The 15,839-nt window shown below is 47.6% G+C and overlaps 6 protein-coding genes across 6 annotated transcripts; 3 read left to right on the forward strand and 3 right to left on the reverse strand.

The window, feature by feature from the left end:
• Positions 1 to 1,937: 1,937 nt before the first annotated feature.
• UA08_03523 (hypothetical protein) lies at positions 1,938 to 3,212 on the reverse strand (the record flags this gene model as incomplete). Its single annotated transcript, XM_020265833.1, has 1 exon — positions 1,938 to 3,212. The coding sequence occupies one exon, from the start codon at positions 3,210 to 3,212 to the stop codon at positions 1,938 to 1,940; it is 1,275 nt and encodes a 424-aa protein (XP_020121722.1).
• A 512-nt stretch (positions 3,213 to 3,724) lies between these two features.
• Positions 3,725 to 7,879, reverse strand: UA08_03524 (hypothetical protein; the record flags this gene model as incomplete). The annotated part of the gene is made up of 4 exons (XM_020265834.1): positions 3,725 to 5,160; positions 5,260 to 5,287; positions 5,418 to 7,759; positions 7,849 to 7,879. The coding sequence occupies 4 exons, from the start codon at positions 7,877 to 7,879 to the stop codon at positions 3,725 to 3,727; spliced, it is 3,837 nt and encodes a 1,278-aa protein (XP_020121721.1).
• Positions 7,880 to 8,518: 639 nt separating this feature from the next.
• UA08_03525 (hypothetical protein) lies at positions 8,519 to 9,441 on the forward strand (the record flags this gene model as incomplete). The annotated part of the gene is made up of 3 exons (XM_020265835.1): positions 8,519 to 8,593; positions 8,648 to 8,862; positions 8,916 to 9,441. 3 exons carry the CDS (start codon positions 8,519 to 8,521, stop codon positions 9,439 to 9,441), a joined length of 816 nt encoding a protein of 271 aa, XP_020121251.1.
• Positions 9,442 to 9,536: 95 nt separating this feature from the next.
• On the reverse strand, positions 9,537 to 10,701 carry UA08_03526 (hypothetical protein; the record flags this gene model as incomplete). Its single annotated transcript, XM_020265836.1, has 2 exons — positions 9,537 to 10,548; positions 10,616 to 10,701. The coding sequence occupies 2 exons, from the start codon at positions 10,699 to 10,701 to the stop codon at positions 9,537 to 9,539; spliced, it is 1,098 nt and encodes a 365-aa protein (XP_020121250.1).
• Positions 10,702 to 11,242: 541 nt separating this feature from the next.
• On the forward strand, positions 11,243 to 13,042 carry UA08_03527 (hypothetical protein; the record flags this gene model as incomplete). Its single annotated transcript, XM_020265837.1, has 6 exons — positions 11,243 to 11,407; positions 11,460 to 11,785; positions 11,841 to 11,881; positions 11,935 to 12,009; positions 12,073 to 12,683; positions 12,743 to 13,042. The coding sequence occupies 6 exons, from the start codon at positions 11,243 to 11,245 to the stop codon at positions 13,040 to 13,042; spliced, it is 1,518 nt and encodes a 505-aa protein (XP_020121625.1).
• A 527-nt stretch (positions 13,043 to 13,569) lies between these two features.
• UA08_03528 (hypothetical protein) lies at positions 13,570 to 14,930 on the forward strand (the record flags this gene model as incomplete). The annotated part of the gene is made up of 5 exons (XM_020265838.1): positions 13,570 to 13,626; positions 13,768 to 13,883; positions 13,940 to 14,226; positions 14,287 to 14,780; positions 14,850 to 14,930. 5 exons carry the CDS (start codon positions 13,570 to 13,572, stop codon positions 14,928 to 14,930), a joined length of 1,035 nt encoding a protein of 344 aa, XP_020121269.1.
• Between the last annotated feature and the right edge of the window lie 909 nt (positions 14,931 to 15,839).

The raw sequence follows: 15,839 nt of genomic DNA on the forward strand, positions 1-15,839 counted from the left end.
TGTAAAGTGTCCTTGATTGCAGTAGAGCGCAGTTACAGAAAAGTGAAGTCGAAGTATGATGGAGCACCCAGAAAAGTAGGCAGCACCTGCCCTTTGTACTTTCCCACACACCGACTAATTTGACAGCATGGTCCGATCCACATGATGCAAACAAGCGTCTTCTGGTTGTTTCCCTTCCCATATGAAAATTTTCCCCTCTTCGACCTGCGCAGCGAAACGAGTCGAGACTGCCAGATGCGGTGGGTCGGTAATTACAATACGCCCGGCGCAGTGAGTCACCGTACAGCGCAGGTATTGCTGTTGCTATTGGCACTTAGTCTTCCGGATTTACTATTAACTTAACTAGTCAACTACCTAGTAGCTGATTAGATCATCGTACGGCGGGTTGACGAGAGATGAGATAATCCGCCAGCCATTTCGAATTCGTCGAAATCACGTGCGCACCGCTCGCCATGGAGCAAGTGAGGATTACGATTTGAAACCGCAATAAATACACGGATACACGGCGTGACCATACAGATCTGCCACTTGTGCCCTTTAGCGCCGCCGAATGACGCGATGTGCCCCACTCTTGCAAATCACAGCGAAAAATTTAAAAAAACGAAAATTTTTGGGGGCAACGTGATCACGCTGTGGCTGCTCGTCGTTCTCCTCGCTGCTTCCTGCCTGGGCTAGCGTGCTTGCTGTACCCCGCATCATGTGCCGTGTTAGCCTTGCTGCCCTCTACCTACTTCTCTCCTGAGTACAGACAGTACCGCGTCCTTTTTGGCCGTTTGTTTATGTGCAATCGCCCAAACAAACATCATCAGAGTCTAGAATCACGTCTCAAACACGCAATCCCCCCCGCGTGCTCGAAACATTGGACCATTGCGTTGCTATTACCTAACAGCCCATGCAAGGTTGGGTGCTAGTCAGCTTATGTATAATTAACTATAGGTTATAGCTCAGCCGATTATCGACTACGTAGCCACTGCATCCAACTTCTCTGAGGAATATGCAAAAACAGGGGTCAAAGTCCGGGGTTCGTCAGTCAGTGCGAAGGACATCTGTCATATGCAGCTATTAGTTGTAAATGCACAAGCAGTGACTGAACACACACACACACACACAATAATGTACACTACTGCTATGCGCATGTGACAGGGTTGCTTCCACGGAGATGCACTCTAAACACGCTTCAAGACACCTGGCTAGACCTGACTATTCGGGAAGGGATTCTACGAGTCTACTATCAGACCACACAGGCAGGCACAATGCCGACAGGACGAATGAGACTCGACTAGGCTCAACGAGACGAACCCACTTCCCCGATTGGCCGCGGCTTAGCTCATCTCGCCAGGAACGACGGAATGTTTATAGAGTAGTACTACGTAGTATGTTTTTCCATATAACCCTACGTTGTATCCTAGGAAAAGTGCGACGGCATCGGCAAAATACCGGTATTTTTCGTGTGTATTTTTAGTAAAGATCGGGATCACGGCACGGCGGGCACTAGCGGCATTCTTTTGTGATTGGCCGGCTTGTATGACTCTATATTGATACTTATAGTTACACGCTCGCTACCTAGGTACTCACTGCGAACGCCTATGCGTCGTGGTATAAAAGCCCCCGACGCATTAATATTACGGCACCAAATCCCATCAAGGTACCTTTTGTTGTTATTTTCCATTCGTATTCATTTTGGATCAATGGAGTACCTTCTGGAAGTCTCGGTCCGAGTGGGTCAAATCAAGCTTCGAGAAGAAAAAAAAAAAAAAAAAAAAAAAAAAAAAAAAAAAAAATTTCCTCGCAGAGTCGTATTGGAATTATCCAATCATCGATGGATCCTCACCACCTACCTAAATAGGTAAGGCAACGCGAAAAAAAGGGTATCGTGATATTTTCATGCTGCTAGTATACTACCTATATACAAATGAGTCTGTCGTTGTATAAATAACCTAGACAGCCGCATCAGCGGCCTCGTCTTCTCTCCGTAGCTGCTCCTCCAAGGCTTTGCGTTCCTTTTCGCGCTGTGCGTTCTTCAGTCGCATGAGCGTGACCTCTTCCAGGCTCGGCGTCGTCAACCCCGGTGTTCTGTTGTTGGTATTGGCGCTGCCAAAGGATGGCTTTGCGTTTGCCGCCCCTGCAAATGAAGTAAACGAGGGTTTTCCGGCATCTTTCTTCATTGCTGGTGTCCCCCGGTCTTTCTTCAGACTGGCAAAGTCAAAGGCTGGCTTTGGAGTAGATGTAGACGCTGTTGTAGATTGGGCTTGGGGTTGTGCTTGCGCTTGCGTCGATTGACTTGATTCCAAGTCAGGTCCGTTTCCTGACGCCCAAAACACCGAGTCGAGTATGGCCCAATCACCCTGACCAGTCCTTTTCTTCTTCTCGCTATCGAGAACAGCTGAATGGGCACTGACAATCGATGTAAAAACCACCACGCCAGTAGCAACCGTCTTTTTCTCCTTCTTCTCGCCCAGTCGCTGTCGTTTATCCTTGAGCATAAATGTATTCTCCACCTTGCCAAACGACGCAAAAAGTGCAGCCAATCGTTCCTTATCAAACTCTGCCCCAAGTCCTTCGCGGATCCAGCGTACTTTGATTGCCCTCTCTAACTCTGGAACATTCGTACCGCCGCCTTTTTCTTTCGGTCGGTTTGCTCGTTGCCTCTCTTCCTCTTCCTCTACGCGTTCTTGTGCACCTTCTTCTTCCTCCTTTTCTTTTTCTGCCTCCCTCATCAATTTCTCCTCGGCCTCGCGACGTCTTCGCTGCGAGTTCTCAGCTATGCGCTGAATCTCCCTTTCCAATTTTTCCTCTTCCTCGTTATCAGTCGCAGAAGACATCATCCACGTCCTCTTGACGCCTCGCTGTTGTCCCCCTAATATACCTGCATCTCCTGCACGTTCCCTGGCCTCCAAGTCCTCTTTCATCTTCCTCTTCGCCGCATCCATCATCTCCACCTCGCGCCTCTTGCGCTCCCTCGCCTCGCGCGCATTGTCGTACAGCTGGCGCACAGTAGGATCTGAGAGCACATCGTAGGCAATCTGTAGTAAATGGAACTTATCAATGTCCGCCGGTGTCGGGTTTGAGATCTTGTCTGGATGGTATTTTAGTGCTGTGCGACGATATGCGCGTCGGATCTCATTTTCGGCGGATGCGGGCGATATGTCGAGGAGGGCATAGAAGTCTTGTGATGATGTTGCATGCACTTTGAGGTCGTCTGTCGGCGCCATTTTGCTCTTCTTCCTCTCTCTCTCTCTCTCTCTCTCTCATGCAAAAGTGTACGATCGTTCGGGACGTCTATTTATGAAATGTGCGCGCAAAGTGGCGAAAACGTATATATCCGCCCACAAAATTAACTAGTCAATGTCTAATACAGCGACAGACAATAAAAGAGACTGAGAGGCAGCGACGCTGCAGTTGAGCTGTGTAATCTGGGAATTTAAAGATGACGAGGTTAAAATGGTATGCGGCGGCAACTTATTCTGCCAGCGGCCAACATCAGACAGTCACCGCCTTGGGAAGGCGGTATGAAGCTTGATTCCCAAATGGGACGGTGATTATTGTCTGGGGAAATAATGGCATGCCATAGATAGAAAGGCACGAGAATGTAGTCATATATATAAACATTCATCCATTGAGTAGAGTACATCTTGCATGGCTAGACCGTGAATAACCTTCAAGATCCAAGGCTGTGCACCGCTATTTTAACGGTATATTGTATATAGTATACTGTACAATTTGTTTACTTTTCTTCAGCTTCCTCCTCAAGTTGTTCCACCAAATCGCGCGCTCTGAGCCCTTCGCGAGACCTCGAGGATGCAGAGTGTCGCATCGTGCTTGCCACAATATGTTCTCTGAGCCATGCCGGGACATGAGCTTTGACCTTGACCTGGTTCTGACTCGGAGAAGGAGAAGACGAAGACTGTTCAAGACTCAGTGCAGAGTCTTCCCAAGAAACCCGGAATTCTTGTGATGGACTATATTGGCTGCTTTCACCCGTGAGCGAGATATCGGTCATCATCTCCAGCCGGCACAAAGCAAGCCCGACATTTCCAATACCGCTAATGAATTTACCTGCACTGCGTCCTCGTCTACCACCAGCTCGGGAGATGTTCGCGCCTGGAGGAGGTTGACAAAATTTCGTGTCGGGGTCATACACCGCTGACCCGCTAGCCAGGGCCGTCGCCGCAGCAACATCTTGATCATCACCATACAGCTGTACAGGAAGAACACGTTTACGTACAACACCCGTATGATGTGTTCGAATGGTAAGCTCTTGTCCAACATAGCAGCCTTTCCGAAAATCAATTGCCCGACCTACGTCCATGTTGTATTCCATAGGCAATGCCGACTCGCGAATGATCTCTTTCTGTCCCTCGGCAACACCATGAAGCATCCGCCGAAGCGTGTAAGTCGATAAATCCACCTTTTGCGCTTGTACTTGTTTCTTCGACTCCTCCGGTAGGTGAGTTTGAAGGTCATCTGAGCCTGGCGTGACATATCTCGTCCCGAAGCCCGGCGCTCGAGTATCAATGCACCCAACCACAAGGGAGTTTGAAAATCGCGATGGAGAAGAAAAATCAGACTCAAGGTTATATGCTGCCCACCGTGGCTCTGTGCTCTCATCATTCCACGCTGCCCACACAGAATGTTCCCCGTCTTCCAACGCACGAATTGTGAGCTTCGCCCGCAATTTGTGCTTTTTCAAATGCTTCACGAGGTTGGTTACTTCGCTCTTGTCCACTTCTATCAGCCAGGCTGTTTCGTCACCACCACCGAGATTGGCTTTGGGTATAGGATAAATGAATACGTCGTGCAGCACGCGGCCTTGCGAGTTCAGAAAGGCGCTGTAACTCGCTGTTCGACGGGGCGCGCGAACTGGCTCTTTCCCCATAAGCATATTCTGTGTAATCATTCCCTGCAAAAAGGAAGTACTATCAGTACCGCTGACGGCGATAAGGGACCGATTGGAAAGCAGCGCATAGCCAGACGTAGAGGGGATTGGCGGCATCCCGAGTTTGTCTTCATGTCGCAATTGACGGAGTTTGGAACTCGTTGAAAACAACGCTCTGCTGCTGCTGCGATATATGCATCTTGAACAGATAAAGCCTGCTGAGGCACGGGGGGCCATTTTTGCAAGTTTGTTGTACGTTATTCCAATTGCCGTTGGATTCGTTGCTGAAAGATTTATCAGCATCGACGTCAGTCATCAAGCGGAGTTTTACGGCAGAATATCAAGCTGTATTATCCTGTAGGCCTAGCTTCAAGTTTCCTTACACAATAATATTATTTCGTACAATGATAGCTATTCAACACTAGATAGCTATTAAATAGGAATTTATATTTTTAACAAGATATACTGCTGTTAATGTACTCAGAACGTTCTTCAAGTACCTTCACACATGCCGGCCAAGCTATCTTTTTCCATCAGCTACATTTTGAAGGAAACCTAGCAAGAATGCTTTGTTGTCCGGCGACTTTATACGCTGCGTAGTTGCCGGGTTCGTTTCAGTCACGGAAAGCGAAGGAGACGAAACAGTATCGCTGTATACACTGCCCGAAATCGGGTGGTCCATTGCTGTAGCTAGGAGTGAATCCTTTTTACCAGGAGACTTTCCAAATAAAGAAAGCAGCGCTTCTTTCTGTGCTGCGGTTTGGCTAGGACGTCGGTCGTAATTAGGCTGGGAGAGCTTCTCCTCAGGTACCACTGCAGCTTGATTTGATGCTGCAAAAGCCGCCGACTCTTCAGATAACTCATGGACAGGTACCGTTCGGGTAGGAAGAATTGCATTGAGGTCCAGTTTTTCAGACCGGCGTAAGATCTGCGGTTGAAAATTCTTGGCTGCTCCAGTGTTCTTCGCTCTGCCGTCAAGTGACGGTGAGACTGAGCCCGAAGCTTGTGTTGGAGTTGAGAGATCTCTCCTTGCAGATGGCGGTCGTGACAAAATTGTAATTGGGGATGTAGGTAGTGCTTGTTTTCCGGTCACACGAGGCGTGCCATTCACTCTGCGAGGTTGATTTCTAGGACTATCAAAATCCGGTGTTCTCAAAGGTCCGGAAACGGTAGCAGACGCCAGTACGTCTTGTTTATTTTTCCCTGTGGTTGCTTTTTCGGGAAGCTCATTCGGTTTGCTGAGCGATGGAGGACGCTGCAGAATCCTTTTGGGGACTGGCTGTACAGGTTGCCCGGCAAGCTCCACGGCTGGCATTTGGGGTGCGTTATTTGCGGGATTTTTTAACAAGGCTAGAAGTTGGTCTTGTGGTGCTAGAGTTTTCTGTGCTGGTGATTGCAGTTCCTCGGCTCGAGATAAGACTCCTGGTTGGGGACCAGGGGAAGAGCTGCCTTTGAAGACGTTCAAAAGAGCCAAAGAATGACTCGTCAATTTCGGAGGCGGCAACTTGCTTGCAGGGGGCACAACTTGGCCTTGAAATTGCCCTGCATTTGTCTGCTGCACGGAGAGCGGATCTCCAGTTCTCTGGTAAGGTGCCAAGGTAGGTTGATTTGAAATGTTTTGTGTTTGGTCGCGCTGCGGATTTGATGCATTTTCCATCGGTGGCCGTTGGTTATAGCCCGAGATATGAGTGGCAATCGATGGCGAGGAGTTGGCCATCGTAGAGACCAATCGGTGGAAATGCTGCTGATTTATGGAATCCGGAGTGTTCTGGACCGGGAAAGGTCCTTGAGGGTTTTGTGTCTGAATGCCGGGGTTTACCTTCTGATTGAATAAAGCAAGAAGTGGAGGTTGCATATGGTGTTGAGGTAGACTGGGCGCAGGTGTAGAGGTCTCGTTTGTCCCACTCCGTAACAATGATAGTAAAGCATTAGACTTGGATGGGTCCGTGGCTGTTGTGGTAGTAGAGAGTGGCGTAGGAGCACCAATGTTGAGTATGCGCTTCAAATGTGATGATACATCCTGAGATTGGTCGACCTCGGGCAAGTCACTCGGAATAGAGGGCTGAACATGGCTTGGAATCGGTGTGAATCCGTTGTTAGCCGAGACAAAACCTTCATCCATGGATGTCTCGCCCTCTGTATATGCAGTTGCAGTGTTCTTAACATCCAGCTTCCGCTGCTGAGCAATCCATTTTTTGAGCGGGTGTAGGAAAGGGGCAACCATATAGAACTTGTTAGCATTTACAGCATCATGCTGTGCCTGCTTGTTTTTCTTAACAGTAGGAAGGTCAGACAGACAGACCCACTCAATCTTGCTGATCTCTTTTCGCGTTTGAGGAGCAAATACGGTATCCATTGGTACACCCCGGAACACATAGAGCTTCATATGCTGCTCACGCATGGTTATCTCGATATATTTCATGTGCTTTTCATCCTTCACAAGACCGGCAGCCTTCAAGTCATATCCAGTTTCTTCGCAAACCTCTCGCACGGCACAGTCAAGATCTTTCTCCTCTTTGTTTATTTTGCCGCGGGGGAAGCTCCAGTTGGCATTCTTCTTCCAGCCCTTTACGAGCACCACTTTATCCATGTTCTCGTTCAGCAATATAGCTCCACGAACGGGCACACGAGTTTTGTAGGCAAGGAACTCCGAAAATGCTGCCGCATGATGATATTCAGACCACTCTGACATCAGTGGACAGTGCTGGAATATGCGCATCGCGAATGCCTTCAGCGAAAGAGAAGGCAGGGCCGGATCCAGTGGCCGGACAAAATCTTCGTAGAACCATTGTGCTTCTTCGACCTGAAAACAGATACGCTCCACTGATTCGAGCTCTTCACGGGGTAGGTTTATAATAAAGCGAACGCATAGATCATCCAGCCCTATTACAATTTTTGGCAACGGTGATGGTCAGCGACAAGTCATTGCTATTGCATAACGAGAGTTAAGAGGAACAGGCAATCAAACACACAATCTTCTAGTTGTAACTTTGTTTCTGTCATGGTGTCTGCAATAATCGGGCATTTCAGCGCACAGGTGCAGGTTCTTATTGATCAAAGACCATAGGATAATCGTGGAAGGGAGGGGGTGCTTAAGCCTAAACCACTGGCAGTGGCAAGATAGACTGCAAGAACCACACCCTAGCCAAAATATTCCGGCGTACGCAGCTTCAGCAAGGAAAAACAATGGAACGTTTGATAGACAGGTCGACAGGGCGAGTTGAGCAAGGACCAGATGGCAGACAGAGGGTTGGCCACGGGCCATCGAACAATCGGTAAGAGCAAGTGCACCGCCACAGTCCGCAAAAGTAAAGTTAGGCCAAGTTAGGCACTTCGGCATGCCCGTGCGCCACACGAGTGGCTGGGGCATGTGCATCATCGTGTATGACGTACAATCAACGGGAGCGAATCGAGCGAGTTTCCCTAGGGGCACTTGAAACACAGCTTATAATTTTTTGTCGGCGCCCTTACCTGCCCGCCTTTTTTACGTTCTTTAATTCCCAGATAAATTCTAAGCCAATTTTCTTCCTCTTCTTCTCCTTCTCCGTCTTCTTCTTACTCAACCCTGGGCTATTGCGTAGTTTCTACCTTCCGCAGCACGCACCTATCTACATACCGTGACGCAACCACTTTCCTGGAGTCATGGCTGCTCAACTGGCCTCCTTCGTGGGAAAGCGTATTCTGAAAGAGAATGTGGCAAACAAATTTGGACAAGAGGTACATGGCCGGCAGTTAAGAGCCCCTAGTGTTTATAAACTAACCCCTCTGTAGGATCCATATTTCGAACAAGTCCCTGCGTCCCGCCTTGGCCGAGCATTTGGCCAAAAGACACGAAAACAGCGAAAGGCTATCCCCCCTGGGCTGTCTCCGAATGACGCCAAAGTCCTCAACCGTGTCAAGCGTCGTGCATACCGGCTCGATTATGCTCTTTTTAACATGTGTGGTATTCGATTTGGTTGGGGGGCCGTCATCGGGTTCATTCCTTTGTAAGTACCATGGTTATCCAGATGAAAGAACAATTACTGATCGAGCACAATAGCGTCGGCGACGGTCTAGACGCTGCGTTGGCAATGATGGTGCTAAGAGAGTGTGACAAGGTCGATGGCGGACTTCCCAATAGTCTACGTTCACAAATGTTGTTGAACGTAGTGATTGACTTTTTCATTGGTCTGGTTCCCTTTATCGGTGATGTCGCGGACGCCATTTACAAGTGCAATACTCGCAATGCCGTACTCCTGGAGAGACACTTGCGCAAAAAAGCAAATAGAGCAAACAAGGCGCGCGCACAGAAGGGACACCTCGCGGGAGATGATCAGCACCCCGTTGATCTTAGTCTTCCGGAAGAATTTGACAGATATGAGGAAGGCACATTGCCAGATTCACCTGGCTACACAGAAGACCCAGCGTCAGGGCAGGTCCCTTCAGGAAACAATGTTGGGGTTCGTGGTCCAGCTGAGTCCCAGTCCTCGCATGGACCTCAATCTACTCGTCGTGATAATGGTAGGTTCAGTGGGCGCAAACAGAAGCCAAGAGACCTCGAAAGCGGACTTGGGCGTGATCATTGATGTCTTCACGTCTAAGATGAGTCATCATCGAAGGACACAATTTTGCATGGATGTACCGGATAATTTGATAGAATATAATTCCTTTCCTTAACTTCTCAGTTGCTTGAAGAATCTTGTAAAATATCGGCTCGGGACCGCAAGCATGCATAACACATTGAAATTGTAGACGCTTCATTATCCCCTGAAAGAGCAGTGCGTTCCACCGGAGTAGAACATAGAGGGCATCTGGCATCTTGCTTGTTGCTTGATATCGGTTGTAGCTTGTTGACAATGCGGACTACATTGGCCATCACACCGGGGTATTTCTCTCCTTGTGTTTTCACGTATTGGTTCATAAGCCCATCAATAGAGAGGTTTCGGTTCGATGAATTCTCCTGTGACTGTAAATCAGGAACTGTGATACTGGCTAGTTCCGGCAACTGTTGGACGTAAAGCTCTAGTTCAAATTTGTAGAGTTCGCGTAATGGGAAACAGAAGTCTATGCCCCATGGAGATACGCCGTCGCAGACTTGCCAGGTCGTAGAGGCGCCACGGCCCTTAGCAACGTTCGCAAGAGTCTTCGCAGCCAGGCGACTATCGGAATCTCCCCAGACAATGCCATCACAGCTATTGGTTTTGGCGAATGCGACAATCAGACGAACAAGAAGGAGATTGTCGATGTCATCTCTTGCCGTGGCTGTTGAAAGGGATGCTCGAAACGCATCAAGTCGTGCTTTATCCGAGTCAAACCCCTCATCAACGAACCCAAAGTCGCAAAGTGTGTCTTTGATAGTCGCATCGTATTGAAAGATGCTGTGCAGAGGCACGGTGGTGAATGTGTGACGAGGAAAGCTCGCCTTGACAGCGTCGACATTACTTTGCACGTCGGTGTGACCGGGATGAATAGTCGAGGGATCGACAATCAATACATGCACGTCGTATCCTGCACGGCCGAGAGAAGCAGAAACCTGCCGTTGCTGCAATCGATCCAACATATGCAAGAGACTAGAAGACGATATCCCGAGAGAGAGAGGTAGGAGTAATTTGTAGGTGGCGGTGTTTTTATGTGGTCGATACGAAGTCATGCCACGACTCGCTTTGCTGTTAGCATAGTCAATGAAGCAATTTCTGCGGAGTAATAAGCCATTCATTAGTATCTGTGAAGTTGCGGGCTACGTCCAGGTAGCTCACTTACCGGCACAGGCGACGGCCGCGGATAGATGCGATTGCCTCAGAATCTTTGCAATAAATGCAAATATCAGAGATCTCCTTTCCAGGCATGATGCTGCAGTCTCTCGGTGTCTGTGAATCAGGCGGCGAGGCAGTTTGAATCATGGACGAGGAAGTTAAAAAGAAAAAGTTGGGCGTGTGCCCTTATCCGGACCGCTAACTGCGGGCGCGATGTTCATTGGCCCAGGTCGCTGAGTAACCACGCGGCCTGCCGGAGCTGGAGATGCCACGATCCCTTCCAGAATAGCTCAGCTTAATCGCCTTGGATTGTTCTTGGAAAAAAAAAAGTTCCGTTGTTAACTTTGACAGCAATTGGTACTTTATCGCCGAGTGTATTGAAAGCTTCAACTCGAATTTATCAAGCTTGACGACTCCTGGCTCCCTCTTTAGGGGCATTCGCCAACTAACCATGAAGGGCTGGCGCCAGTCCCTTATCCTTTCTGCTTTATTAGCAGGCGGAGCCATCGCAAATGAGATTAAAATAGTCAGTTTGTTTGCTCACCAAGCCCATCGCTCTCATTATGTATACTGACCTCTCTTCTTCGTCTACATTTAGCAACATGATGACGCTCATCGACAAGGGTGTTCAGGCATGTACAGCCGCAAAGCCTGGGGCGGCGAGATCGATCCATTTATCCTCACGAAATTTGCCAAAGTCGAAGATGACACTGCGGCACAAAATAACCTCGTCAGTTTGGTGATATTTGAATGGGGCGACGAGTCACTTATAGGGCGGCCAGTTCCTGGTACCGATGATGTACGTTCAATAGGTTGCACGCGTCAAAGAGATAGTCTGACAAAGGGGACAGGAGCTAGCTACAATCTGTGACCCAGCGAATATCGAAGCCAATCTTTGCACTCAGGAAGAATTGGGAGCATTCATTCTTGCCGAAAATGCTACCGAAGCCGCGAAGTCCACAATTTTGTCCAAAGCTGTCAATTTAAATGACCCTGCTGCTATCAACTATCCAGTGAAGAAGACCGGCTTCTACTGTGTTAGCACATTTGCATATTCCGGACACGACTATCAGGGTGTCGTTGAATTCCGAAACTCATACGGTGAACTTCCTGCGGCTCAGATCGCCAAACTGCCATTTTATGGAGCGCTCACAATAGTATATGCGGTCATCGGAGTGTCAGTTCATCATTCTTCACGCTATATGAGACCAAAGCTAACCTCTTAATTTTAGTTTTTGGGCATTCCTTTATGTTCAGAACCGACATGACATTCGTATGTTCTTCTTTCTGGGATTTCACGTTGGGCTCGAGCTAATTATTCTGTAGTGCCGGTACAGAACTACATCACAGCAATTCTTATTTTTCTTGTGGTAGAGCAGGCGATGACATGGGGTTTCTATGGTGAGCTTCAACTGCTATTATCTGGGTATCTACTACGCGTCATAGGCTAACTCGGACATTTAGACTATCAAAATCGACATGGCATGAATGCATTTGCCAAAGTCCTCATGATTATTGTAGCTATTCTCAATGCAGGTCGAAATGCGTTTTCGTTTTTCTTACTCCTTATTGTCTGTATGGGCTATGGAGTCGTCAAGCCGACTTTGGGAAGGACGATGCTTTGGGTCAGACTCCTCGCAATCGCACACTTTGTCTTTAGTGTGATCTATGGTATTGCAAGTCTTTCTATCACACCTGAAAGTGCCGGACCTTTGGTATTGCTGGTTATTCTACCACTTGCAGCAACTCTGACAGCATTCTATGTCTGGACACTCAACTCTCTCAACCTCACAATGAAGGATCTAGTTGAGCGAAGGCAGAAAACCAAAGCGATGATGTATAGGAAATTGTGGTGGTGCATTCTTGGCAGCATCATTGTGATTTTCGGCTTTTTCTTCATCAATTCATTTGCCTTTGCTGGTCGAAGTGCGATCAATTTTGTCCCAGACCACTGGAAGACCAGATGGTTCGTTTTGGATGGCTGGCTGAATATCGTCTACCTCTTTGATATCGCATTTGTCGCCTACTTGTGGCGGCCAACAGCTAACAACAGAAGATTTGCAATGAGTGACGAGGTAAGATATTACTTCTTGTCATGCCTTTTTTTTTCCTTACTGACAAATTTCCTCTTTAGCTTGCTCAAGATGATGATGGCTTTGAAATTCGCTCCCTCGCAAATTCGCTGGATGAAGAAGGTGCGATCCCGTTAGAAGAAAATGATTATGAACGCCACTCTCTAGAGAGAGAATTATCGCCTGTACCACCGAAACCCGTTCAGCCCGCCCCTCAACAGCGCGAGTCCTTAGATGGCGAAACTATCTTCGCGGTGGGTGAAGAGGACGCCGACAAATTTAGCGAAGACGAAGATGAAGATGAAGATTTCCGAAAGTCTTCTGAGGAAAGGAGAAAACTAACCGGAGAGCCGAGTCTATAAAGCATGAAGTTCGATATATAGCATACATGGAGGAAGTTTACATGGCCTCACCTTTGGTGCATCAAGTCATGCGTTTTTCTCCCATCCTAATACTCATCTTTCTTTTTGTCCATGTATTATTATCCTTTAAGCGGCAATTGTCCATGCCTCGCTATCTGGATGATGATTTTCTCTCAATGCTCCCACAGTGTGCATCCATTGAGTCTTTGAGCGGGGATTCCAGAGATGTGATTCGACCTTTCATTTCTGTTCGTACTCTGGCACTTTCCTGCGATTAGACATTCCATATATAACATTCGTATTTAATTTCAGGACAGTTCGGATCTTTGATATTATTCTTATTCAATACGATCGCGGTCCTTGAGCTGGAACATTAGGGCTACGCTAATTTTCTAGCGCGCAATCTGTTTAACCCCGCAAACTAACCCCGCGAGAAAGGTCTGTTCCCATATAGCCCAGAAAGGAACGAGGAAATAACCAAATCCATCATTGAACGAAAAGCCAAGAGTTGACTTTTCATCTATACCATGGCGATTGGAGTGGCTCTAATCGGGGGTGGAATCTGGGCAATCGAGGAAAATTTGGTAAGACTTCCCTTCCGCCCCCCCCAAAAAGAAGCGAAGCTAGGTGTGTTCTGACCTGAAACTCCTTCGCAGCCAGCAATACTTGAATCGAAATATTTAGAGCTAAAAGCAGTATACTCTCGATCTCTGAAATCTGCAAAGGACGTCGCAGAGGCAGCCGGTGCGCAACAAAATCCGGTAGATCTGTATTCCGAAGATTCATCGCAGAAATGGCATGATATTCTCCAGCGTGAGGATATCCAGGCAGTATGTATTAGGTGAGTATCAGCACTCTCATGTCCCTTCGAAATACGTGACATTGAGACCGAAACAGCCTTCCTATCGCCAACCAACTCCCTTATATACGCGAGGCACTCGCCGCAGGAAAACACGTCTTATCCGAGAAGCCTGCTGCCGAAAATGTGGCCGATGCTGCGAGCTTGATCAAGTGGTATCATGCAAACAGTCCAGCTAATAATCAAGCAACCTGGGGCGTGGCTGAAAACTTCCGATATCTTAACAGCTTTCGATATGCGCGTCAACAGATAGAACAACTCGGGAAAATTGTAGGCTTTCGAGTTCGTATTTACGCTGATATCAAAGAGGGTTGGAAATTTTTAAGTACGACATATAATTTTTTCTTCTCCTGGGTGACTATGCTAATACGCTTTCTTCTTCTAGACACAGCATGGAGGAAAAACCCTACTCACCAAGGCGGCTTGCTCCTTGACGGCGGTGTTCACTATGCCGCTGGTATTCGTTATCTGCTAGGGCCAGAAGTACACTTCACACGCCTATCAGCGTTTACGACTCTTCTAAAAGAACATCTCCCTCCCGTCGACACGATGGATGCCATCCTGAAAACCAACACGGGCATTCAGGGCACCTTCCAGTTGTCAGTAGGAACCACTTTGACAGGTCCAGAATGGACAATTGGTTGCGAGAAAGGCAGCGTGACAGTTTCCAATCCTGCACCGTCTGCTCTCGGCGGTAAAGATATTCCTTCCTATACTCAGGTGACTGTTCGCCCTGTCGACGGTGAAGAGATCGTTCAGATCATTCCGAATGAACGGACGGGCGTGCCGCCTGAAATCCGCGCTTGGGGGGAAGCCCTGGCAGCCGGACGACAGAATGCTGAACAAATACCTGAAGAGGGTTTGGCGGACTTGGAATTAGTGAGTCTATTCTTTTGTTCTATTACGATAATTGGTCTAGAGTGTTTATGGCAGCTGACTGTCCTATAGATTGAGTTGATGCTCCGCAGTGGCGAAAACGAGGGCCAACCCCAAGTCTGTCAATATCAAGACTTGAATCCTGTTATGTGAAAATGAAGATGCAGAATACCCCATGTTCAGGCCAAGGGGCTTAAAGTAATTCTGAGGGTTTTGGGTGGTCCCTCATCAAAGATTTGGGTGTATCATCATGAGTGACCTTCCATTTGCTGTGACGTGTCTTCTCTTGCCGCAGTGCTTCGGAACTAATTACAAGATCCCGATCACATATCTAAAATAATTCGCTTCTGAGAGTTACTTGAAGAAAATATGATATTTTCATGAGGAAGGCTTTACATGTTTACAAGTGATCGCTGATACACAACATGATGTATAGGGGAGATGCTAATTCTTTTGACCACCGCACCCCCCCCCCCCAATTGTAACGTCTTGTCTTTTTCTTGCTTCGCTCTTTTTACAATAAAAGCACAAACAACATAATTGCATGAAGAATGAGGAACGACATCTTCCCGAGTCAGATATCTCAGGCCCGCGGCAGCGTTCGATATGGCACCATCCCTCTGAGGCAGAGAGAATGGAATGAACGACCAAAATATATACCCAACTTTACGAGATAGCTGCATTCCAACTCCAAGATACTGCCTACTTGCCCTTCTGGAAACGACAGATTTATTAATTCATCTAATGAATATTAGTTCATATAGGTACTTAACTATAGACGCTCATTATCCCATAATATAGCTATTTAAACCCGGAATGTGGATGGTCAGTAAGCGTCACGATGAGCAAAAAGTGACAATCTTTCTTCAATATCAGTATTGACATCAAGGGAAGACACAGAATCACGGCGCTATCTTATGCAATGGAGTATAGTCGTCTTGATATGGTCAAACTTTTACTGGAACAAGGGGCAAGGATAATGGAAAAGACTGACAACAGCTACCCTTTTTATTCGCCTTTTATATTGGCGGTTATGGCTGGCAATAAAGAGCATTTTGGACA

This window comes from Talaromyces atroroseus (assembly GCF_001907595.1).
Source record: "Talaromyces atroroseus strain IBT 11181 chromosome Unknown scaffold_3, whole genome shotgun sequence".
NCBI lineage: Eukaryota > Fungi > Ascomycota > Eurotiomycetes > Eurotiales > Trichocomaceae > Talaromyces > Talaromyces atroroseus.